The 27117-nt window shown below is 37.8% G+C and overlaps 1 protein-coding gene across 2 annotated transcripts; it reads right to left on the bottom strand.

The window, feature by feature from the left end:
- Nucleotides 1-1912: 1912 nt before the first annotated feature.
- On the bottom strand, nt 1913-23011 carry LOC145776179 (sarcoplasmic/endoplasmic reticulum calcium ATPase 1-like). 2 transcript variants are annotated; one of them, XM_082587583.1, is made up of 24 exons: nt 22800-23011; nt 22659-22676; nt 22196-22278; nt 21898-22002; nt 21048-21186; nt 15627-15707; nt 15149-15234; nt 14161-14316; nt 13556-13660; nt 13203-13406; nt 12703-12894; nt 12206-12337; nt 11932-12061; nt 11493-11698; nt 10336-10519; nt 9824-9975; nt 8852-9072; nt 8345-8547; nt 7126-7211; nt 6423-6556; nt 6057-6174; nt 5462-5579; nt 4645-4743; nt 1913-3033 (listed from the first exon to the last, which is right to left on the bottom strand). In XM_082587583.1, the coding sequence occupies exons 1-24, from the start codon at nt 22930-22932 to the stop codon at nt 2996-2998; spliced, it is 3123 nt and encodes a 1040-aa protein (XP_082443709.1). In that variant the 5' UTR covers nt 22933-23011; the 3' UTR covers nt 1913-2995. The 2 variants fall into 2 exon arrangements, with proteins under 2 accessions (XP_082443709.1, XP_082443716.1); XM_082587590.1 differs by lacking the exon at nt 4645-4743.
- Between the last annotated feature and the right edge of the window lie 4106 nt (nt 23012-27117).

The raw sequence follows: 27117 nt of genomic DNA, 5'->3' as shown, positions 1-27117 counted from the left end.
GGTCCCATAGGTATGGGACCCATGGGACAACCAACAACATTGATAAAATGTTGAATAACTCAATAACTAATTATAACATTTCAATAATTTTTACATCATAACTTGTAAGTCTGTGGATCTACAAACTATGAAAAAATGGACGACGTAGTATTTATGTTGGAGTCGCTATTAACAAATAAAAAAATCTGTCCCATGGGTCCCGCACCTACCCTACTCTTTTGATGGCTCGCGAGGTGCAACACTGATAGCCTAGCCCTATATCACCTAATCTATGTGTTCAGTTCTGATGTGGTCTTGCAGGCCATAGCACGTCTTGAGGTTGTGACGAAATAATAAAGCGCGTTTAAAAAAACGCACAACCAACGCAAAAAGTGTCCGCCCCGATGGCTCAGCAGGTGACATCGTGAACAAGAAGCTTTAAGAGGAAGCGGCGCTGGTTCGGCTCTCCGGATGTGCGTTTGAGCAACGCATCTGAGGACTGCTCCCCATTCAGCGGTAATAGATGGAATAATGCCCGGCAACACCACTTCAACAATCGGAAACTTCACTCTCGGTAACCGGCCCTGTGTCAAAAGCCTCTATAAGTATACGAAACTACCAGCTATAACCCATCAAGGTTTTGTCAGTCCAAAATAAAGATTCAAAACCAAACCAAAAGGCCACATTTTCGTACCAGAAAACGTTAAAAAACAAGTCAGAACTATTTAGTAGTCAGGTTCTTACATAATCTAGAGCAGTGGCTCTTAACCTTTACTAACCTGCCGAACCCTTACGCTAATCTGCAAGCTTTCGTTGAACCCTAAATTTTTGCTGAATCACAAAAACGAAAATCTACCACATTTAATAGTAGGCCTAATACATTACTGTATCAATGAGACTTCTGTTGATGTTTTTTTGGGATTCGAAGCTTTGTCTCGGAAACAGCAAATTCTCATGTCATTTTCGCATGCAAGCCGGTTTCGTTTTTTTTTTTGCTTTAACATCCACAAGATTAGAAAACGCACCCTCGCATAAATAAATGGTTACGAATGGCATGAGAACTTCAAGGTCAACTTTTGTAATAAGATAACTTTCCATTTGTTGGCACCAAAACGTTTGAAAATTTGTTGTGTTGAGGTTTTTTTTGTATCTTGCTTTCTTGAAGCTCGATAATGTAATTCAAGTAGCCTATGGACTGTTTATATCTGCTGTTGTTGAAAAAAAATTGAAAATAGAACTAAATTTCCTTAAACTAAGGAAGTTTCCTCGAAAGTGAGAGCCCTGCTTTTGCAGTTCCATGCAAATAGCAAACGTGAAGAAATTCATGCTTTAAGAAAATAAAGTTTTTCATACGGTACGGATTGTTTTTACAATGTTAGGTAAAAATATACTTTTTTGCATTCTATGTTACATGCAGAATTGCAGATGGCATCATTACATCACGCGTCAATCACACAAATGTTTATTTACCATCATGTAAGCCGCAATCAAGTTTCGGCTGGACAGTATTTTCCAAAAATATCCTCTGATATAGGCCTACCATTCAGTAGGCTATGCCGTGTGTTAATGTTTCAGAGGACGTTCGCGCCGAACCCCTGTAACAGCTTCGTCGAACCCCAGGGGTTTGATCGAACCCTGGTTAAGAACCACTGATCAAGAGTCAGCGCCTTTTAACCTTTACAGGTCGCGGATTTTTTTCACACAAGCATAAATATTCACGGACTAGAATTAACTACATATGAATTACAGAAAATAAAGTAGGTCAAAGTAAACACTAAACTGTTGAGTATGAGAAAGACTTTTAAATTTGTGTTTCCAGTTTAGGCATTTGTTGACTTAGCAACTAAACCAAATCGTTCTGTAATGTACGGTAGGTAGTCATTTGGAGGTAAAGACGAAGGCCGTAGCTCTACTTGAGGCAATCAGTTCCAAACACACAAAACTGAGTTTATTAATTTTAACCAAAAGTGAGGTGCGATCATATACAAACGACTGCAAACGGCAGAGCAACATGAAAACTTTGTCTCGACATCAAAACTTCAAATAAATAGCTGCTGCAGTGTCAGATGCAATGTTGGTGAAAGCCCAGACAGCAAATCAGTTGTCTTTTATATTAATTTAACGTCTGTAGAATGTATAAACGACTGATTTGAAGTCTGGGCGTTGGAACGAATCATGCAAAAAATATGAAGTTGTTTCGGGAACTCAATGTAATGCTCATGTTGCTTCCAAGATGATTTGGTCTAGAAAAAAAATTAACTACAAGACAATTCCAAAATGGTTCAGCTATGAACGTTCAGAAGCGCCACAGGTAATGTCGAAGGTCGAAATCCAAATTTGCAGACTAACCTATAAGAAATTTGGACCTTGGGGCTAAAAATCTTATTTTTTTAACACAGTGGGAGAGAAAGTGTTTGCTCAAATAGGCAATATATGCTAAATTTACTATCAGTGTGAAGTCTGACAATGTTTGAGATGTAAGGTACTTGATAAGAATTTTTTCCATTCTAATCAACTTTAAAACGACGGGATAGATACATAACCTATCTTCGCCGCATCCATCTCAGCCAATGCAAATATCAAGAAACTCAACGTCACTTAGATTTGAATAATAATTCTAAAAACAAAACATCCACAACACAAAAACAAATTGACCTAAAAATTGTATGGTACAGGTTGACAATTAATTTACAAAACCACACTCACGTTTACGCAATACATTGTTGTTGTTAGTCAAGCCAGACAGCCAAAATGCAAAACCTTTTATAAAAACAATTAGAATCAGTAATAGGTCAACTAGTAACCTCTGACCTTGGCAACAAAAAAATTTACAACTTTTGTTTATTTTGTCTCATTCCGAATAGGAAACAGTTGAATTGACAAAAAGTACATAATTTGTCAAAAGGTCATCAAGCAATGTCAACTCGACTTGAAAGCAAATGAGTTTGTGTTAAAATTTGGCTGGGAATTCGACCAGGATGTTCTTTGGGATGGAGAGAAGTTGCTGGTGACGTCATCACTGATGCTTCTTCTCAGCGTTGGACACATCGCCTCCTGTCAGAATGACGAGTTAAAAGTCAAGTAGAGGAATGAAATGACGCAATTATCAAGACTCCTTGAAATTAATGTCTGAAAGTCACGTCTCAGTAAAACTCTCGTTTCCATCAGTGCAGCAACGCAGCACTGATAGAGCATGAGACGCGATGGCTTACAAAAACATTTTGGATCTCACAAGGTGTTATTTTAACTTCAATGGCAGAACGTGAAATACTAAACTGATAATTCAGTTTTATTATGAAGTTATGCGTAGCTTCACCCATGGTTACCTGGAGGTGCGGCCTGATTTGTCACATTTTGATTACCGCTACTGCTTACTGTTTGACCAAACTGTTTTAAGACTTTTTACTTTTTGCTAACTCGTAATCAGTGCTCCCTAAAAGAAAATTTTCCGCTGTGCAACAATTTCTTAAGGGAGCATATTTTAATCCTGCGTTTGCAAAGTTACAAGTGAATTGCAAACTTAGCGAATTGTTATAAGTAACCTCAAAATATCAAAGAGCATGAAAAAATTACAAATTCAATTTAAACAGCTCTTTTTTTACATTTGTACTTTCACGGTGATCACACACTTTTCATTTCACTGTCGTCACGTAATTATTTCTGATGCTTTTGTCAAGACAGATTGATGATCACTCAGTAGCGGATGTAGAACCAAAAATTGGGGCACCGAGCACCGTCCAAAAAATCTTGTTAAGAATGGACTAAAAAATTTGAGGTATGAAGAAATAGAAAAATAGGCAGAGATCTGGGGGTTGCATCAAAAAAAAAGGGACAATTTTTTACCTTATTTGATCGTTTTTCGATTCTGATTGCTTATTGTTTAAAATGCATACTTTACTTGTATTTAAGTAAGTATAATTCAACAAATCACATATACTGTATAAACAAGGTTTGCTTTACGTTTAAAGGGTTATAAATCATATAACTCTGCACAAATGGTCTGGTGTTGCTGCACATTTGCACCACCGTAGAGGGAACACTGCTCGTGATGATATAAAAGCTGTTTATTGCTTTGTGAAAGCAGTAAATATCGAAAAAAAGTTAAAAAAACGTTCTATCAGATTGTTAGCAAGTGGCTAACACTCTGACTGACATTTTCTGAACCAAATTGTCTTTGTTTTTCGAAGGTTGGTGATGTAAAAACTAATTTGTCACTTGGAAAAAACAGTAAAAAAGATGTTGAAATATTATTTTTAGAAAGTTTCATTCAGACAGTCACCAAAAGTTGACAATTTCTTGTTATCTTCAAAATGTTTCGTAGTTTTTTTGAAATTGTATTTAAGACGATCTTAAAAATGCGTCTCGCCACTGAGGTGAAATCACGCACACGTTTCCATGGATACATGTAATTGAATACACAGAGACAGGCTCAATTCTGTGGCAGTGGTAGTATTTTTGGAAACATGATGAAAGTTGAGAAGTTCATTCCATAAGTTTATCTACAAATCTTTAAATTGTGAAAAATAAAGAAACAAACACCATTTAGTGTTTGTTTGCCTTTGCTGCCTCAATGACAAATTGCTTGTGCTTTTGTTACATATCACACTGTTGCAAAATAATTTAAACCAATTTAAAATTTTAAAGAGACGCTAAGCTCTTTTCCACCTGGTTCGTAATGCTGTTCCTTTTTCTTTCTGACCTTTCTGTCAACATCCAGCCATGAAGATCTTCGACGAAGATGTTCCTTCAATCTCCAGCCCCTCTCTGAGTGGGAAATTGCAAACACGCTTTTTCAAAGCAGAATCTCAAACTAGCTACGAGTGCTGGAGCTAAAAACTTCATTAACTACAAGCTGGAAACGCTTCTCTAGCTGTTATTTGCGATGCAAAACTTTCACAAAGCTATTCACTGCAACAACCACTGCGTGTTAAAGTGTCAACGCCTGATAACTGCAAACTATTCAAACAACACAGCAAACTGCTCTGCTTATTAGTTGTGTTAAAAAGCTGCATTTAAATTCACAACAGTCTAGGACTCAATGAGTGTGATTCTGTTTGAAAGCTGAATCATACAAAGCCTGAACCTATGTATGTGATAGTAGGAAACAAATCAGCACGCAAAAGTTACCAATTTTACATCGTTTCAATACATTGAAACGATGTAAAAATGGCAATTTGTTTTGACTGGAAAGATCATAGAAGCTAGTGAAAACACTACTCTCATAAAAGCGTAAACCATGAGTAAGGTTAGTGCACGGCAAACAAGGTGAGTATTGAAAACACAAGCCAACCTGTTGAATGGTATATTTTATGTAAAAGTGAAAAGATATCAAACCCTTTCCGCGCTTTGAAGTGGCATTGTGTGAGTTGAAAACATTTTGGCGAGACGAATCGTCATAGCTCGTTCTCGAACATCAGCTTGGGTCAAACCAAACTCATAAGGTATCCCCTACAGTCGTCAAAAGTCACGTCACTGCAAATACCTTCAACAAAGTTCCTCGCGAACCATTTGAGCCCTTCGTCTATGAAGATGACTGGAAACGATATCTTGAGCACCATTGCCCATTCCGCATAGTTTAATGGACAGATTTGGAAAACCATCTAAAAACAATGATAATTGTGATCATTCAGCCGCAGTGGGCTTGCGTTCGTGCCTGGTATAAGTATACCGGTAATTTACAACAACCAAACTAACATAAGATGTGCATTTCACAAACATGAGTTGGTGGAGAGCAATTACGCGCATGTCAACTTTCTTGATTCTCCAAATGAAATTGCAAAGCAAAAAATAAAAGTCAAAACTGATCATCCAGATGTCAAAAAGTTAAGCGGTCGCCGAAGCAAGCCGCGTAAAGATGAGTTATAACAAATTTGCCAGCAATTCTTGCAACGACCGTTTGAACAACAGGACTACGAGTGGTTTTATCGGATAAATTTCAAGCAGAGAAAAAAACGAACCAAATTCAATCTGCTGTAGCGTTACGCGCCATGACAGTCACCTATTCTGGCGATGAAGAGATAACGCAGATGATAGTTTATCTAACTAAAACATTCGACCACAATCGTGGGAAATCTTACCGGAAGTGGATCGACATAGAGAATCATGAAGTGGAGAGTCATCGAAAGACAGATGGCGCCAATGAGCCACATATTCCTCCATGGTGGCATCCGGAAGAGAGACTGGTTCTCGGAGACGCTAGAGGAGAAATAATAGTTGGTCACTTTGACATTACTAATACGGGATGTGAAAAAGATTTCAATGGAAGCTCTTTATTCGTCGCCATGATCGTGAATGAAATAGACGCTGGAAACTTATGACCACATTTAAATTGCATGAAATGATTTCATATTGTCAACTTCGGCAACAAAAATCCACAAATGGGATTCATCAAAAAACACAACCAATTTAAACCTGTCAATGATGTGCAACATCCTCTTTCTCACCTGTTAAGCGCGTTAAACATCTCAATGGTGACCAACACAGACAAAGCCATGGTCATCGGGTGGGGATCTTCGAATATGTGGCAGTTCAAGCCTTCGAAGTTCTGTGGTTGGGTCTTGCACGACGTGTAGTGTGTCTGAAGGTTTCAATGTATTTTAGTTGAGAATAAAACAGCACGGATGGCACATGATACTAATCGTCGTCATACATTCGACTACATACTACATATACATTTACTCCATATACATTACGACTACATACATTCACAAATGCCACGCTATGGTTTGAAAAATACCGTTGGAGAAGTTTCCGAAACTCACAACGAACAGGAAGTAATAGAAAAACTAGCGTAAAAGACTAAACTAAATATTTTGTCAGTATGGAAAAAAGGGGGAGTTCGCACATTTAAATCCAGCTACTGAGGCATTGTAGTTTTAAATCTCGCCGTGTTCCAGACAGCAAACTATTTCCTGTATTCTTCACTGATTCAAAAAGTAAAATCTATCAGTCAATAACTCTGTATCTAGTGGAAGCAGCGAGCGCAGCCTTATTAATTATTTACTCTGCGATGAGACAGCAACTGATCTATTCTGCTTCCGCCTATAGCTTTATTACAAGTAAAATTAAGTTGAAATCTTTCATTTGTTCTCCATTAACCGAGATCTAAAAAAACAAGTCGGATGCAAGACAAAACTATCAACCAACCAGCTGCCACCACGTCATAGAAGGTCCGTTATCAGCGTACATAAACCACCAGGATGCGGATGCCACGGTCGCCATGCCAACGTAAGCTGGAAAAGATAACGTTGGAGAGTTAGTGTTTATTTTGCGTTAAATGCATCTTTTTTCTTTAAATTTGGGTAAAAATTACACAAGAATAATGGATATGAGGCAACACAGCAAAACAACAGACAATTGAAATTTCGGACACTACACGCATTGTTCTGACTGTTCCTTTTTCTTAATTAAAAACAGTTTTTATGCAACGTGATAATTTTTCATCTAGGGCACATCAGTGAATGTAGCGGCAGAGAGCAAACTTGTATGACAATTGCTTAAAAAAATCAATTTCAAAATGTCACTCGTTGGTGAAATTAACAAAAGAGTGACGTCATGTCACGTGAAGGTGTGACGTGTCAAGACGACCTTTTGTAGATGGACACGTGTATATTGGCGAGTGATCAGCTGTGGCGCAACAGACTCCTAATGAGGCTCAAAGCAAAACGACACAGATAACTATGATCTTGAGTGTAACGATGGCAATTAAGTGACGATCAATTAAGTTAAGAAACGTGGAAGAACTTGTTGAAAGTGGTCTCGTGCTTATTTTCACAAAACAAAGTTCAAAATTATATTAAACGCAATAACAAATTTTGGTATGTGGACTGTGGAGTGTCGTAGAAAAATTCGAGCCAGCTAATTGTAAAACCGAAGATTTTACTGCAGTTTCGCACAAACAAGTCGACTTGCTTTAAAGACACCCCAGCTCTAACCGAATTTCTTCATCATTACAAAGCTTTAAATGAGACTTACGTACATTGTGCAAGTTCGCGTGTGTTTACCGTGGAGAATGCGATAATTAATTATTTACAAACGCTTCTCGCTCGCCGCTGCAGTCAAAATACCACTTGATACAATATTGACTTTGGGATTGACAACCGACGCTTTAGATGTCTAACTGACGTGTGCTTACATTGAATTTAGGTAGATTGCAACTTAATCGTTTGGCGTATTCTTTTCAAACCTGTCATGAAAACCAGATTCTGATTCACCATACGGCAACTTTGAAAAGTCGGGAAGCTCACTTCCTCAGCTACATTAAACGCATGCCACGTATTCTCCACAAACGTGCGCGTCATTTTACGTCGGGTCAAAGCGATGTGACGTCGCGCGTCAATCAAACCTGAATCGGTTTAAACATTACCTCCGACAACGCAGTAACGGAACATCAGCCATCGACTGATGAGAGTGTCTTTGGTTGATCTTGGACATTTCTTCATGATGTCGAGATCAGCTGGGTTGAAGCTGAGAGCAGTGGCGGGAAGACCATCCGTGACAAGATTCACCCACAGGAGTTGGACGGGGATCAAGGCCTCTGGCACTCCAAGAGCAGCAGCCAAGAAGATGCTGAAAAAGCAATCGATCATCAACAAAATAGCATCGAATGTCTGTGAAAGCGAGTTTCAATTGATATAAGACAAAGTTTTGCACATACGAACATAAACACCTTAATATCCCAAACTAATGTGCCTTGCACTTATTGTTTAGTTCTTGTCACACGGAAGCCGATCTTTCGCTACCTAGATAGCATACGATTTTACATCTTCGTTTACATCTTTTGTCAACGTCATCACGCGTTGAAACGATGTACAAAAATGGCAGCTTTTCCTGGCTCGCTAACATCTTCTCAAAGTCATCATCGCCAACTCACCAAACGACTTCCCCGATGTTGGACGAGATGAGATAGCGAATGAATTGCTTCATGTTGTTATAGATGGCTCTTCCTTCCTCGACAGCTGCAACGATCGATGTGAAGTTGTCGTCCGCTAGCACCATGTCGGATGCGCTCTTCGCCACGGCGGTGCCACTTCCCATCGCGATCCCAATTTCGGCTTTCTTCAGCGCAGGAGCATCGTTGACACCATCACCAGTCTGAAAGATGTTGATGAAGACAGGTTTTTATTTTCGGAGATTTCAAATTCAGGAACAGAAACCCGGTGCAGAAATTATATTCCTGTTCAGCAAACGTTTCCAAAATTGATTTTAAATCAATCATCCAATTTTAGTACTAAAGATGAAGGCAGTATAGATTTCGAAACATTAATTGAATATGCGCAGTTTCAGCATGTTGGGCTCTGTATTTTCTACGCGGAAAGTAGCTGACTGTTCAGTGTTCAGGTGTACAAAAACAGCAGAATATGTCTCAGTGAATGTCGTGCTTGTATTTTAGAATCAATGTAAGCGTGAACTGCTGTATGTTGCTCAGAAATACATCCATCCTACTTTTACCAAGTAGTTTAAATAAACGCCTGTTCATCAGGTATGGAAGCTTCAACCCCTAGCAGTTAGCACTTATTCCAATCAAACCATCTGTAAAATCTAGTTGATAGACAGATGCAATAAAAGGTTTTGAAAAAAAAACTGTTTGCTTGCAATATGCAACACAAGACGTCATTTAAATTTGAGAAACTTTTTTTCTTTATGTTTATAGCAACTCTGTTGTTAAGTCACCCCATGAAGAGTGGTGGGCACGCTGCGAAACCGAAATGTTTTGAAATGACGCATTTTTAAGTGCAGCATCGTGTCACAAAGTCGTGCAATAGCACCAAGTTCCGTTTCCACAGCCATGACCTCAAACGCTCATGAGGTTGTTTAATATTTTATACACGTCACCATGACATACCATAGCTGTGATGTCACCATTGGCTTGCAGATACTCGACAATCTTGCTCTTGTGTGCTGGTTCGACACGAGCGAACAATCGGGCGCGAAGACATGCCTTGAATTGTTCTTCCGTGTTGAGATGGTCGAACTCACGGCCGGTGTAGGATAGCCCTGGGAAATGAGGGAAAGATAATTGAAAACCAGACAACTTTGCGTCAATGCGATATCAATACTGAAAACAAGAGGAATGGCTAAGAGTGCATGGAAACACGTCATATCTTGAATGAAGAGTTGAAAGCCTCATTAAAATGTACGATCTTCTTTGTTTGGACCCTGCTTGCTGTCCAAAGGTCGAGAGTTTTGACAAATATTAAAAGCACAAGTTTGCTTTCTAGAATGTCCAACAAACACTCAAAAAATACAAAAAAAAAACAACTTAAAGACAAGTCAACTTAGAAATCCCATGAAAACGTTAAAAAAAGAACAAGTCAAGTTGAATCCCACTAGTCTCTGAACAGCCTCATCCCCCACCTGTCGTATCCTCGTCTTCCATGAAAATTCCAATGCGGCGACATATGGCCTCGGCTGTTGACTTGTTGTCTCCAGTGATGACGATAACACGGATGCCAGCATCCCGGCAGTCTTGAACAGCCTGGAAGACTTCCATGCGAGGAGGATCAAGCATGCCAACAATCCCGACGAAAGTGATGCCGGTCTGCGTGATGCAACAAAACGGGTTAATTCTAAAGATTCCTGCAACGTGGAACATTCCGGGAAAAAAATGAGATGCTCTATCTCAGACAGCAAATCTGCCGTTTTTATATCACGTTTTTTTACATTGATATTTTTAAATTTTTTACATTGATACGACGTCTGCAAACGTTGAATCAATGTAAAAAAATGGTCCATTTACTGTCTAGGATCGCACGCTTAAATAAGTTTTAGAAGTAAACGGTATGAAGAAATGTGGGAATAGAATTTGGGGCTTATTCAAAAGAAAGCGAAGCTGTAAATAAGTATTCCTCCAGATGCGTAAGGTAGTTTTAAATGTGTCTTTTAACGATCGTTTCACGATAATAATAATCACAGCTATCTTGAAAGAAATGTGAAACTGAATACGATGCGTTAAAAACCACAACCAGCAGTTCAAGAAACCGTAGATTTTAGTTGATGTATTCGAAGTTGAATAAGGTACAAAAATCTAACTTCGATCGATACCAACAGGCTTTTAGCATGGGGACTGGGCAATCAAGTAACAATCGACTAAATCAATAGTATCAACGAATTACATCGTCTAAATGTCTTTTGACGTTGCACGAGTGTTCATGACAAAGCTTGGGATGCAAAAACAAGTTTCATGAAATATTTTAATCAGTAACTTCAGTGTAGATCATGTAGGAATTGAAAGCGTAGGAAAGCTTGGCTGACTCAAAAAGTTTAAAGCTTTCGGCCGTGTAAATGAACTCAAATAACATTTTCACGCTCACGTGCATAATGTGCATTGGGATGTATCGACTTAACATTGGAAACGTCTCCTCTAAGCAGTATAATTTTCAAACAAAATCCCATTCGCTGATCATGCAAAACTTTTGTTTGTTTATGCCATTTGAACAATGAAAGCATTAAAAACCTAGAAGTATGTTGCTTTTTGAAGTAGAAACTAAAATCTTTAAATCTGCACCCTTCACCTCATAAGAAGCAAACTTGGTCGAGTCACTGAGGTCCATGTCAGCTATTTTAGCAGCGTTATCGATTGTTCCCAAGGCAAGACATCGCAGAGTGTCACGGCCAGTGCCGTACTCCTTCACCAGTTGCATGATGTCGCGTTTAACTTCGGGGGTAAGCGGGAGGGTGTCTCCTCCCACGCGAACATGGCTACAGCGCTCCAAGATACCTGAGATTAAAAAACATTTCACCAACATGAAATAGGGAACATCCAGTTTTCAAAAAACACAAGAAATACGAATAGAGAAACACGATCACTAAAATAGGTTTCCTTTGATAAATTCAAGTTTTTGCAATAAAGCAGACGACTTTTGTTACCTTATGTTTAAAAAGCGTAGAAACTACATTTCAAACAAAAACATACTTAAAAATAATTCATGTTTAGAATCAATAACTCAGTACCTTCAGGGGCCCCTTTCACATACATCTTCGCTCCAGCTTTGGAACCTTGAGGGACACAATAAGCGCTCATCGACTTCCGATCGCGAGAAAATTCGAGAGTGAACTGTTTTGTCATTTTTGACTTTATCAACTGAAAAAAAGCAGCGGAGGCTATTATACATCTTTTAAATTGACAAAAAAACAATCACTTGAAAGCGGGATTGACTAACATTGCTTGTACAAAAGTGCTATTTCTAAAGCAAATACATTGAAAAATAAAAGAATCTGCACGCACGCTGTTGCAAGGATGGGACCTCTCCGATTTGGTCATCTTGGACAGATCAGTGTTGTAAACGTTCATCTTCTCACAAAGGACCGTTAGTGCTGTTTCTGTCGCTTCTCCTACTTTCTCATAAGTGCCTTTGGCCTGAAAGTGAAAGATCATCACAGACTTATAGAAATTCCCATGACATTGACTTATTGCATACACAATATACAGAATCAATCACACAATCAGCATGTAACACAATTCGTGTTTGGCTACTTTGTTTTAATGTCCCTTTATGTAAAACTGATAGCATTTTTGGAATCAGCGGTTGAAAATCATACAAATACATTTCAAAATTGTAGCCAAATAAAAAAAAAATTGAATTTTGTTACGCAGTGAATTCCTATATATACTGTATTGATGCTTTTCGCTAAGCGTCACGATTTAAAAGCGTTTTTGTTTAGATTCTCGGCATCTGATGCACGGTTACATTCAACCTAAACCAAGAACGACCAATTTTATACCTCGTTGTAGTCCAATGAGGAATCGTTGCATTGGGCACATATCGTCGCCATTTCGACCAACGCGGGAAAGTCGGAGCATGTTACTTTGTCTCCGTCCTTCGTCACTTCACCCACAGGGTCGTAGGTCGACCCCGAGATGTGAAACTCGTTGAAGTCAGCGCCACCGGGACTCACCTTGTCCATGACGAACATCTGTGAACGCAATTGGATGACGCTTTGTGAAAAGTGCCCAAGACTTTCGTCAATTTGAAAAATCAAAAATACCCAGATAGCTTTGTTATTAACTTGAAAAACGAAACTTTTTCATGCTGAATATTTTACACGCAGTAACACAGGTAAGTAGTTTAAAAGTTTATGCTTTAATACCAAAATGTCACAAATATCGCTTTTAAGACTTTGAATGTGTTCCAACGAAAGAAAGTTTATTTCCCAGGCAAAACTTTAGTTTTAAAAGTCTCAAAATAATATTTAACCAGCACTTTCCATGGCTCCAACATTACCCGGCAAACAGACATTTGGTTCGTGGTGAGGGTTCCTGTTTTATCGGAGCAAATCACAGAAGTACAACCCAAGGTCTCAACGGAAGGAAGGCTTCGAACAATCGAGTTCTTCTTTGCCATGCGTCTAGTTCCGAGGGCCAGACAAGTGGTGATGACTGCAGGCAGACCTTCAGGGATAGCGGCCACAGCCAAGGCAACGGCAATCTATGAAAATCGATCCATACATTTTAGCAGTCATTAAACTTTCATGACAAACGCTTTTCGAGGTTTCACAAACTCAATGTTTGTTGTGTTACAAATCGCTTCCATTCGTACGTAAAATTTGTGTGTGAAAAACATTAAATAGTACAAACCTTGAAATAGTAAATCGCTCCTTTAAGCCACGACCCACCGTGGATTGGGTCGTTAAAATGTCCAATATTGATCGCCCATACGGCGATGCATATGAGAGAGATGATCTGCAATTGCAAAAAACCTCAATTGATTTCTACCAATAATTCTTATTGATCGAATTGTATGTTGCGTTCTGACAAACTGTAACATCTGCCAGCGTAAACGTAAAGCATGGTTTTACCGTCTGTGGATGCCTTTGTGCAACCAAAGTTGAGTTAAAAACATTGACAATTGGCGATAACCCATTAAAGATGAACGCTATCCAGACACCGTATGTGACAGAGGGGGATCATCATTCAGCAAAAGTCCACCCATCATTGCAAGTAGCAGGCTAGTGCTTATCACTTGAAAATGCACGATACATATATAAAACAAGTAAAAAAAAATTAACTACATAATGAACGTAAGGTGAAAGGCGAGCGGAAAAAAACAAACAAGCGCGACCAAATTTATCCTATCGCAATACTACGTCATATATCAGAAGATTGTTACATGTTACCAATGAGACACGTGATCTATTACGACCAATCACAGGCTATGAGTCCGGACAAGACGCGGGGATTACCTTGGAAAGCTGTTCGCTGAATTCATCAAGTTTTTGTTCCAGCGGCGTCTTATCGGATTCAGTTTCTGCCATTTGGTCGCGAATTTTCCCGATCTCAGTGTTGCTGCCTGTGCCAATCACAACTCCGATAGCTTTGCCCGAAGAAATGTTGGTTCCCTGCAGGTTAAGTCAACACTAGTCCAACATACAACAGAATACGGCCCGTACTGTCTTTCGATTAAATGCATAGTGGTGTCAAGTTCAGCACCGATACATTTTAATAAAAGTAGCAGTAAAAATAATATAGGATGGCAATATTTGAAAGGTGAGCAGGTTTGATTGTTGTTGATGCCTTTAACTCTAAAGCTATGCCGCACAAGAATAAAAACCTGGCAGAAAGAAACGTGAGCCTAGCAACGAGTCGATTTTTTAACATGCAAATAAAATTCCTGTTGCCTCTTTTAAACGAAAAACTGTTAACTTGAAAGTCTAAAGCACAAGCTGCAAACACGATTTTCATTTGTGTTACATTGTACTGAAGCAAAAATAGTTCAACAACTTAAATTCTATTGCAAGGCATTAACCAGGGCAAACATAATATTAAGCAGTGGCAGAAAAATAATCATGGTGTATCAAGTGTTGGCCCAGATTGATATCACACAAACTAACATATTTGGTCATTTCAACGTGACGCGTGTTCTTCGAACAAATGTGTCAAATATTTACTGGTTTAAATTTGATGCACCTTACACTAAAAACCATAAGAAAACTTGAGCATAGCGTACTAACGCATCAGTAACCAAGAAAGCAACATGTGCGTAAAAATTCATATCAAAACCAAAAATCATGAAAACTCAGGATTTAGCCGAGTTCAACGATAAAGCAAGAGCTTGCGTAATGTTCTGGGCCACGGCCGTGTGACACACGAAGACTTATCTGTTTGTTCTTTGGCCATGACTAACATGCGAAAAAGGAAGAGAGTTTTTTTTAACTTGAGCAAGTAACTCACAGAAAACAGCATGTTCTTCTTGTCTTGATTGACAGCTCGAGGATCAGGGACAGGATCGGTGTGTTTTATAACACTGACGCTTTCACCTAGATGTCAAGTGATGTTGAATAAACGTTAGAAAACAAAGTTTGCGATCTGTGAAGCAGGTGCTACAATGCTTGCTCGCAAATCAGTCCACTCTACGTTCGTTCAACAACTAGAGATGTTGAATCAATGTAAAAAAATAATCCGATTCGCTGCTGACTTCGCTGCTGAAACATTTATCCTTACAATGCGTTTGTCAAAGTATTATTTCAAACTTTTCTTAAAAAAAAAAGAAACTTATCTCAAAATTACAGCGCAGTAAACGTGATGACTTAGAATGGAACTATCACATCTTTCATCACTCATTCAACGTTATATGGAGATTGTTCTTTGATTTAAAGGTAACGGATCTTACGAATGACACTGATTCTCAGGCAAAGACAATACTACATACCGGTTAGGATAGCCTGGTCAACACGAAGAGTTGTCGAGTGAATCGCGATTAAACGCATATCAGCTGGCACTTTGTCGCCGACTGTGAAAGAAACCAGACGGAAGGTTAGTCAGAGATAGAAAATACCAGAAAGTGAAATTCGTCATGCTGGTTGCATCAGCCGCGCGTCAAGAGCAGCGCTTGCAAACTGTCACATTTGCTTTCTGAAAATGCTAGAGGGGGTATCCGAACTCCAACCGATCTTGATGCAACCAAACGCTTGAAAGAATTTACGGTCATTTAAATGTAATTTTTAATCAAAACGATATTTCGTTGCTCCAACAACCAATTAGGATCTCTTCGTATTAATTGGCGTGCTGATGCTGTCAAGGCGCATATTGCGATTTGCAACTTTTTTTTCAACTCAGACAGGTTAATGATGAAAAACAAAACTTCATTCGAAACAGAAGGTTCAAATGTGAGAGATAATTGTGCAACATGAACAAGAAAAGGAATCTTCCACAAAGCCACAAATATGGAAAACAATATTGAAAAAATAGTTTCCATCTAACTCTGAGAAATTATGCTATTTTCCTTTAATATATATACCAAATGTTTTTCTTCCAATTACATAAGCCATACAAACATCTGATTATTTTTTTTTGCGTAACAGAAGGTTAGACAGTCATAAAACATGGTGAGTAGCAATTTGTTTGCAGGAAGTTTTTTGTTAACGTTACAATGACATCGCCTGATAAAATATTTGCATAAGCAGAAAACAGACTTTGCCAAAAATCAATAAGGATTAACATCGCTGTGTATTCAAACAGTGGTGCCCAGTAAAGTAGCCAGTTATGGAGGACAGTCGATGTGAACTCTTTCACATCGTCTTTTCCCCTTGTATGCTCATGAAGCAAACAGGTTCACCAGAATGAGAATACAAAAAGTCGGATGCACGGAAATGCGAAATTCTCCATGAAGTACACTTTGTCTTTGTTCAAACAAAGCCGCCCGTATTGACCATGGGCGAAAATAGAATTTTTAATAACTAAGCGTTTCGAGACCACAAATGAATTGACTTAAGAATTGTTCAAAATCTTGTCAGTCTCTTAAACATTATAAACTTTACTTCCATGCAAGAATTTCCAGTTTTATATCGGTTAACATCTGACGAAGTTGAAAGTAAGAAAAAATCAAATTTTGCTAACTGGGCTGTATGTTCAACACTTTCATCTGGTAGTTCGGGGAATAATCCGAAATAGATTCAAGTATATAATTGATAAGATAGTAGTCAACATAGTGATGAAATCAATAGAGAATTAGAGATATGCTGTCAGTCCACGAAAGTTGACACATAAAAGTCACAAAGATATTTATAGACACTGCTTGAAAGGTTAAACACATTGCCTCAAAAACAGTGATACATTATATACACACACTATACAATGTATATATTATATTACATTTAAGATAAAAGTATTTAATCAAAATTAAACAATTTTATGTATTGTCTTTGTTATCAAAATTCAATGAAAAAACTTTTGCAATTTATGCCCAGTCATAAAAATCTGTTCTTTTCGCACAAGATTCAAAGTCTGCATACATTCAATCTAACCATTCAAGAAAAACAAGCGACCTTCAAATTACTAAATTAGTTTGGAATATTTGTTTAGACCATGACCACAAAATGGCAAAGAGCACTTAAAGCATACTTAAAGCCGTGGATATAGAATTATAGATCGCCTTACTTAAAGCTAATGGCAGCAAAAGAGTTTTCAAGTTATAAATGGATTGATCATAATATTGACGCTTTGTTATCTGGAAATACAAATATCTAATTTTGAGTCTGCGAAGAGCAGCCTGGTAATGAAATAATTGCCGAACGAACTAATAACCAAGTCTCAAACCACATTAAGTTGTGATTTTAACTTCTCGAGTCCGTCCCAAAAACTAGGCAATATTCCAGCAAGAAAATACGTACTTTTACACATTGATTCGACGTCTGCACACGCTAAATTAATGTAAAAAGGATCGACTTGCTGGCTGGATGTGGCCAATCCTGAAAGGTGTGTTAAAGCACCAAAACCAACATAAAAGGCGGTTGAATGACTGTACAGAATATCCAATTTGCAACTTTTTCTACGCTAATTGCGAGACTTAAAATCAGGCATACGTAGTTACGTACATATGATGTATTGCTAGTAAATGCTCATTATACAAGTCGGCAGCCAGGTACAGCTTCCCCTTTCCGTTGGCATAATGTTATTGCCGTGGCCACTCAGAGGTGCCAGTCCAGTTGTATTTGGTAGAATTAGCCAACGCACGTCACTATGTTTATAGAAACTCTGTTGTAGCTGGAGTGCCTTCAGAGTGTGGGTTTTTTTTGAGACATTAGCCCAAATTGTTCGGTGGTTCATCAAGAAGAGATTATATACTTCGCTTTGTTTATCACTGAATCAAGCTGGAAGAAGTGTCTGCCAATGAGATCACGGTATCAGACACAAACTCTCTTCGATCAATCGCATGATCATCAATTACAGTTCAATTAAACAACTCATCTGGGAAAGACTTTTTTAATGAGAAACTGCACTTCAAGTTAGGGTTATGACGTTGAGGAGTTACAATCATGCCAATGACTGAAGGTCGCTTACAGGTCGCAGTTCCATTGCCAAAGTCAATAAAAAAAACGGCAAGACGACTATGAAATCAAAAAGGCACATGTGGGGGACAACAAAGCTTGTAAAGTTTATCAAAAACCATGTATGATCAATTCCCAACTTAAACATTTCATTCATCTCAGACGATAATAAACAGCCGTATTATTTGTAGCCTTGTGGTTGTTAAAAACTAAGCAGCCAGCCGACTTTATCTTAGGCAGTCGGAAAAGCAGGGTCGAGTCCAATAAGTGCGTGACTGAATGACGGAAGAATTCATTGCAATCCACACTTCGGCGGCGATAAAAAAAGATCAAGTTATATTTAGCTGGGCATCTGTCAGCAGCCATGCCATGACAAGCTGTCAAAGAAGGTATTTCGTAAGGAAGTCTTGGGATTAAACAATTCTAGATTCGGGAGTTAACCTAATTTGATGAAGTATGGTTTTGAAATAACTCTTGGTATACAAAACCACACGAAGGTTAAAGCAATTTGAGTGAGAATTGCATTGCTTGCTTGTGTGATGTTGTATGTTTTTACTTGAAATCTGAAACTGTTTTGCAGTACACTGAAAGTTTCGTGACACAAGATATTTAATAGCTTTGACTTTACACTAACAGATAGCACAATAGAATTAGGTCAGTTGTGTCAAACAACTGCCGCAAAAAATCTTAAAAATCTTTTACAAAAGTTCAACAGCAAGAGCATGGCCCAATAGATCAGTGACAAGTTGACATCGGGTCAACCGACACTAGGATTGAAACTTGAAAGTATGACAAGAGCGTTATCACGGTGGTTCATTGCAAAGCCTCAATTAGCAAATCATTCCTTTTTACATTGATCCAACGTCCGCAGAGGTTGAATCGATGCAAAAAAATTGCTTCCTAACTGGAAGCGTGCTGTCCTGTGGATATGAGTGATCGTGCTCAGAATCTCTTGACAGACTGGCCAGGTAATGACAGCGCGCTCGCGAAACGTGATAATGAATGTGCTGGTCTTGAATCACGGACAGTGAATCAACGAGCCCAAGGAACAAAGAAAATGTCAAGATATTAGGATTTCATAATGTGCAATCTGTAAATCCAATCAACTTTTCACACAGTCAGTCCGAAGACTCGCTTTATAACTGCATGTACTTATGTACTTTTTTATGTGAAGTAGACTTGTAATCTGGTCACATCACATAATAACTCTTCACTTTTAACAAATTCCCAAATTTTTTAACTTTGAGGTCAAATAAATACAACTTATCCACACAAGTAGAAACAAACGTACATCAAGTTAATAGTCACCGAAGAACTGCAATTGCATTTTAATTACAGTTCTATGAATAAATATATTGACGCAATGGAGGCTACCCTAAATTGATAACCCTGATCTGAAGTAACTAAACATGGCTGCGAGGTTGCCGTCGCGGATACACTCTGACGTCGCTAGATAAGGGTTTCCTTAGCAACGGTGCTATATTAGACTGAGATAAAGCGTTGCAAAGGAGGCGTTGATATGAGACAGATTAGTTGGTCCCACAGCAACTGCGCATTTTCAAAGCTTTCTCACAGTAACGTCATCATATTTCGTTATATTTGTTGGTACGGCACGACACAGTGAGAAAAATGGACAAATCGCAACTTTCTTCAACTCCTGGACGTTGGAATTCTCCAGTACAAAGCAAAAGTAGTTTGCTAATATAGCGAAAAAATTATATATAATGCCCTTTTTATATCCTAATATGCTGACACGTGCAAACACGTCATGAAACTTTGAAGCTTATATAAGACAAATTCATCAAAAACAGTGGTATTACCACAGGCTGCACACTGCACATAACACGATATGTTTAAATGTGACAATTATAATGTGTTACAATTACATAAACGCAGCCAGCACTGTTAAAATCCTTTGTTACATTGTCTACCGGCTAATTATTCTTTTTATGAACATCATGTTGTCAGTTTGCATAGGTTTTTATATCATGCCATTTCACGCAGCAATATGTTTTAACAAAATGACAATTTAGAAAAACAACCGTTATATTGGCTACGGTATATGAAACTTTTTAAACATCATATGAAGTTGCCAGGAAAAGCTTGCAATAAGGGGATGAAAGAAGCTTCGTTGATGATACGCTAGCCAATGTTATACTGATAAAATAAAAATTTTATGTCAATCACCACAAATGAAAATCTCTCTTTAACAACCTTTAATGCAAAAACAGTTGGATTGGCTAAAGTGTGGTTATGACTGTTGCCATGGTAACAAACAACAGGTGAACGACAAACGCTCGTGAGTCATCACTGCAACTCGATCTGAGTTAAAAAGTCAAATCAAAAACAATTCAAACTTCAGAGGTTGGTGCTAGGGAATGCGCACAATAATGCACAAGGATACACAGTACACACCACATTGTCAACAACAGTTCCATACAATGTACATGTTCAACATGTGGAAAGGAAACCTGACAGTAGAACTAGCTCCAAAAATTAGCGCAACGTGAGATATGTACTGTTCGATTGTCAGCAGACGACAGGCTGTGTTGAAAGTGTGCCACGAAACTCCACATCTGTAGTGATGGTTTTTAAATAGTGATAACAAAATAGCCATATCTCACTCCATTTTACTTCTGGTCCACATCCCGAAACATCAGAGACGACCAGAAATAATCTGTGTTAGCTATCTTATCGCATTTCGATTAGTGGCGAATGGCTTCAATTTCTGCTGCTCATTAAAAGAACAGCTCGTGTGTATAGCGCTCGAACAACAAACAGCCGTAAAAACAAAGCAATCTTACCGGAAACATGAACGATATCGCCGGGAACAATGTCTCTGGCTAGCACCCGTTGGACTGAAGCTTTGTCTTGACGTAATACTTTACCCATTTCGGGTTCATACTCTTTCAATGCTTCTATGGCACTCTCTGCATTTCGTTCCTGTGAAAGAAAACATGCTGAATTGGAAAAGTGATCAGAAAGCGCCAAAGTGCATGGAAATCCTATCTCGCGCTTGTACTCCAGTGACGTCCATATGCATAGTTTTTTCCCAAGACAATGCAGCTTAAAGATAATGCTTGATAAGTTGAAAATGACCTTTGATCACTTGATCAGATGCTCAGCAACGAAAGACGTCGCCTTTTCGTGCGACATTTCTTTGCGATATTCCGACTAACAGGTCAGTTGATTAAACCTCCCAGAAGCCTAATGTTGAAGTGAAGATACAGGTGTATCTGAAGACTCTAAACCCCTGCGCAAGGTCGTTCACCAAACTTGCTGCAAAGCTGATATATACAGTGTCTTTTCCATGCACTACGGTACCTGTTAGTTGAAAACTGTCCATTATACTTGTGAAGGGCCGTTTAATTACACATGCTTCAAGGTGAATCGTCAGCTCGCTAAAAAATCAGATCCAGGTGTGTGTTGCATCATCGACTGAGGCATTCCCAGATAGCAAATCAACCATTTAAAAAAAAAGCTGATTTGGTGTTTGGGTTGCCAGTCACATAAATGCAATTTATCACATATTGGTGTCACCCTACTTTGTAATCCAACTTTAAACTTGATGGAGACGGTGTCGCAAAACAAAAAATTGTAATATCAGTTTGTTAGTAGGAGTAAACAAAAACACATTAAAAAATTGTCACATACCTGCCATATCCCAATGATGGAATTCGCAATTAAAATTAATAGAATTACAAATGGTTCTACAAAAGCAGTGATTGACTCTTCTCCTTCTTCAAAAAGGGCTAGTATCTGAAAACATAAAATAAATCTTTTACTGAGTAAACAATTCACCACATGAATCTTTAATCATTCTTTTCTACATCTCTTCATCAGAGCTTGCTTAATGCTTATTGCTTATGAACAAATATACATTATAAGGCTTACTATCAATTGTTATCAAAACCCTGTATGTTAATTGATAAAAAAGACAAGATTGACTTACAAAAGATATAATCGCAGCAAGTAATAATATTCGGACTAAAAGATCTTCAAATTGTTCTACAACCATTTGCCATAATGGTTTACCTGTAAAATAAATATAAGATAAAAATGCACCATCAAGTACCACAGTATAGGATAGTCGATGCATATTGCTATGTATAAATTTAATAAAATATATATATACCGGTACTTAATAACTTGATACAAAACAATTTGTACATAAAATACATGATTTTAATCTCAGTATATCCAACATTTGGAACACCTTTTACTTATTTTCCGTCAAAATGAAAACACAAACCATCCCCTCCTTTTACTTCACATCTTAAAAACTAAAAACTACTGTACTTTAGTCTAATGTCTCTACAAGCTCAAAGACATTGTGAAAGTGCATTTGCAGTATTGAGTAAAGTAGCTTAGCTGTCAAGCATGGGTAAATAATGCATTGTTCCATGATAGCTCACCTTCATCTGCAGGTAATTCTGCAAAACAAATACAACTACATTTTAAAATAATAAAAAAAGAAAAGCACATAATATTAATATATGGTATTGGTAAAACTCTACAAAATACAATTAAAAATTTCACTTATTTATGAATCTTACCATTTGGTCCATATTTCTCTCGACTTCTTTTCACCTCTTCTTGGCTAAGACCAAGATTTTCTGATACATTAAACTGCTTCAAAACTTCTTCCGTTGTCTTTGTGTATGCGTCCTCCATATTGGACAATGACATAAATTACTCTTTTAAGTGGTACCACGTCGTCTACTAGGATTGGTTGTTAGTATTTATTTAGACTAAATAGATACCTGAGAGACCTGATGAAAGCAAAATGATCATAATCAGTTGTATCTTACAAATTGTTTCACCTAACGGATCATCAGAAGGTCTTAAAGACCTGTATAATTGAGTAGAATTACATAGTAATATATAAATAGCCTGTGTATACCGTAAATATTAATGTAATGGAATATATTTGCTATAGCTTTTATGGAGCTGTATGTGATGAGTATTGAGTAGGCCTATCCTATTGTGTTTGTGTTCGAAGTGCGAGCTACTGATTAACCAGCAATCTTGTACTATGTGTAGTAAGGTCAGATTACTGACAAAGCCTCTAGCCTAGCCCCATAAATTCTCTAGGATAACAATTTAAACAATAAAAAGTAAATAACTTTGTTCATGAAGAAATGTTTCCAGGTAGCAAAGTATTGTTATTATCAAATAAAAGTACTAGATGTAGTATGTTTTTTTGCGAAACAAACCCCAAACAACCTCAGCACATCAATTCTCAGACTAGTATTCTCCTTTTTAACATACCAGTAATCAAATTTATACCAGTAATCATACCAGTAATGTTGGAAATCGTTATCAAGATTTGCCACCAGTTAGGTTCTGTGACGTGCTAGCTACAGACATCTAGGCTATCATGCTACATGAACATCGAACAATGTAGCCCCTGCAAGCTTTACACAATGCACATGCCACTTCTACGTTTTTCTGACCACTCATTATTGGTTCTAAAATCTTGTAAACCCGCAGGCTCATAGTTCACTTCTGTGTCTCTCAAGGCATTTTGACTTTCTTACAAAACCCTTGGAATTAAAATTCTGCAGAGTGCTTGGTCGTCACAATTGCGTTACAAATACATAGTTTTGCGTCCATCAACGCTGTCCATTGTTAGTTTGTTATCATACGCGCCGACTTCCGGGGGGGCCGGGGGGTGGCGCCCCCCGTAAGTTTATGGTTGAGGGGCAAAAAAAATGGTTATTACAAGTGGTGTTTCAAGGATAAAACACTTTGCGAAAGAGATTTAGATCATTTAAACGGACTTAAAGAATGCCGAAAGCGAAATATAGCCTACGTTGCTCTTGCCCGCAAAACAGCAGCTGATCGCATGGCTTTCTCATACGGTATGGAAATTTCAAAGTAGATGGTAGAGTAACTTACGCTGATGGAATAGTCATGTAACTATTCACTGCAATATTAAGTAAACCAACTAAATTAGACGCGCTATTTTCAATGAGGTCTTTCCGTTGTGAGATCAATTATGATTCAACAGAACGCATTGTTTTTGTCGCAATGTTGTCGCAATAAATCGAAAACCGATAAAAGAAAAGGTGTTTAGTGGTCTTGGTTGCAGATATTGCTTGCATTAACAATCGCCTCCTACCGCTATTATCACCTAACTAACCTGACATCATTGTTTTATGCGCCGCTAAGGTTTAACATAGACTTCCACGATCATGGAATGTTACGTAATAAAACGTAATTAGAACGATTAATGATAAACGATTAAATATAACGGTAATAAGTATAACGATTAACGATAGAACGATTAACGATAGAACGATTAACGATAGAACGATTAACGATAGAACGATTAACGATAGAACGATTAACGATAGAACGATTAACGATAGAACGATTAACGATAGAACGATTAACGATAGAACGATTAACGATAGAACGATTAACGATAGAACGATTAACGATAGAACGATTAACGATAGAACGATTAACGATAGAACGATTAACGATAGAACGATTAACGATAGAACGATAGAACGATTAACGATAGAACGATTAACGATAAACGTAATTAGAACGATTATATCCTACACGCAAAAATAAAAAAATTGATCTCTTAAAATAGCTCTTTCCACTGTTTTGTCTCGTGAGCTTTGTATATTGTTCAACAAGTGCATAAAGTTTAAAATTGATAGAAATCATTAAATTGGAATTTTATTTTCTTAATATATAACTTCACTGTCTTGATCGTTGTTATTCACTCGCACGAAAAGAAAATGAATCGGCTTGTTTTCCAACTGTTCCAATTATGAGCTAACAATATCAAAATTTTTACGACTAGACGTAGGCTACTGCATGCGTAAAACTAATCGTTTCAAGCAGCGGTTCTAATAAATTTGGTTTGCGACCTAGGTGTCAATATAAACAAGACACTAAGCTTAATCAAAGACTATTTTAATTGAGTAAAATAGCGTTATGGTTATGACGTCATCACCTTTCTCACCCCCCAAGGTTTTTTGAAAAGTTGGCGCCTATGTTTGTTACATGCCGCTTATATATAATCAATATGTCGTGAACAGTGAACACACATTTTTAATGTAGGCAAGTTCTTAAGCTGAAGCGCCCAGCTTTTAGTTTCAATTTGTATGAAATAAGTCTTAATGAGTTTCAATCAGTACATACATCAAACGTTTTTGTACGTTTCAGCATGTATCGATATGTACCAGAGAGTATACACCAAAGTATCTAGATGACAGTATGGTTGTATAATAGTACATTAGGGGTGCAACCTATTTCGTCCCCTGAGCACTTTGTCTCCTAAAAAAATCGAGAAAAGATACAACAACGCCGAAGTTGCTGATCGGAGTTACCGCAAACATTTCAAATGTTTTCTTTTGAAAAGATCGAGACAAAAATACAAAAGCGCCATAGTCGCTGATCGATGTTGGCGAAACAGTTGGGTTAGGGTGTAGCTGCCACACTGGAATGATCTATTCACTTCCAACTAACATTTCTATATATAAAAAATCACAAAGAAAAAGTCACAGTTATTTTCTGGTGGCCAATGATTAATTCAAGGGGAAAATTTTAAAATGTATGCGGAAACTCTGATCAGCGACTCTTCTTTGTTCTAATTTTTAGTTCTCTCAATGTTCTTAGTTCTCTTTATGGCTTAGTTCTCTCGATCTTTTCAGGGGACGAAGTGTTCAAGGGATGAAATAGGTTACATCCGTACATTAGTAGCCTATACTAGCATGTTTTGTTTGATATGAGTATCTGTATCAGTTTTGCTGTATGCTGTATCAGTTTTAAGTTTAATTCTATTTAATATCAACTGTTCTACTTTCTGTTAATGGTTTGTTTTAGGGTGTCAGACTGGTCTTTCCATTTTGTTCTGATGGTGTCAATTCATTTCCTTACTGCAAACTATTACGCAAGAGTATAGACATTTCTCAGATCATCCCCACCACTATCATGACAGAGATGTTGCTGCACTAACTACTGTACTACAGCTCTGCATGGGCAGATTACTACGTATACTAGTAACAACTACTCAGCACATTTTAAACAGTCAAGGTTTTACCATCTTTCCCTAGTCTTTCCTTGACTTAGATAACCGCATGGTTTTTTCGGTGTCTTCATGGTGTAGTTTCCATATTAAAAAAAACGATTTGTTATATCTCCTGATGTGTACATTGAAAATGAATGTGGAGCTATGCCGAAATAAACTTGATTGATTGATAGTATCGTACTATCTTTTTCGGTCTGGATACATTAAAGAAGAAAAATAAAATGATATGACTTATTCCATCCGCTAGGTGCCACTGAACCCTAAGAATGTCCTGTGCAAGCGGACAATCTGGACATCCTGAAAGCCAAACCAGAACTGCTTGATCCAGCAATTGATATCTTGATGCAAAAAGTCAAGCGCTAAAACAACTGTAACTGACTAAGTCAGCACAACTAACTTGATAAAGTCAGTCATGCTGACTGACGAAATGTCAGCAATAAAAGCTACCGTAGGTATCATCCATCCTTAACAGCAACAAGTAATCTAGTGGCCTACAGTCACCAGAAGAACGCTTAGTCAGTAATAGTCACTTTATGTAACTGACATATATTGGGACAAACAGTTGATTAAGAAAATGATTTTCAGAACAAAGAAATAGAAAGATTAAACATGGCTGGTTCAAATCTCAGGTTATGGGCTGAAGCAATGGATTTTGAGGACTGCTTTCCATTTAGGAGCACCCATTTAATAGAATAATTCACAAACAAAAAGCAGTTTAACAGTGGAAACTTCTCTCTCAGTACTGGTAACTTCGGTGGTTTAAAGCCGATACAAGTGCGAAACTGCCAGGACTAAATTGTTAAAGTAGCTTTCTCAGTACA

Source organism: Aplidium turbinatum, chromosome 1 (assembly GCF_918807975.1).
Source record: "Aplidium turbinatum chromosome 1, kaAplTurb1.1, whole genome shotgun sequence".
Taxonomy (NCBI): domain Eukaryota; kingdom Metazoa; phylum Chordata; class Ascidiacea; order Aplousobranchia; family Polyclinidae; genus Aplidium; species Aplidium turbinatum.
The sequence above is the reverse complement of the archived record's forward strand: the minus strand, read 5'-3'. Positions and strand labels throughout refer to the sequence as shown.

Excerpts from the sequence above, each read along its gene's own strand:
- LOC145776179 (XM_082587583.1), bottom strand. The coding sequence starts at position 22,932 with ATGTCATTGTCCAATATGGAGGACGCATACACAAAGACAACGGAAGAA. Across the intron at positions 15,708-21,047 it reads CGATATCGTTCATGTTTCCG|TCGGCGACAAAGTGCCAGCT; the intron begins GTAAGATTGCTT and ends TTTCTTTCACAG. Across the intron at positions 4,744-5,461 it reads CGCGAGGAACTTTGTTGAAG|AGAGGGGCTGGAGATTGAAG; the intron begins GTATTTGCAGTG and ends TTTCCCACTCAG.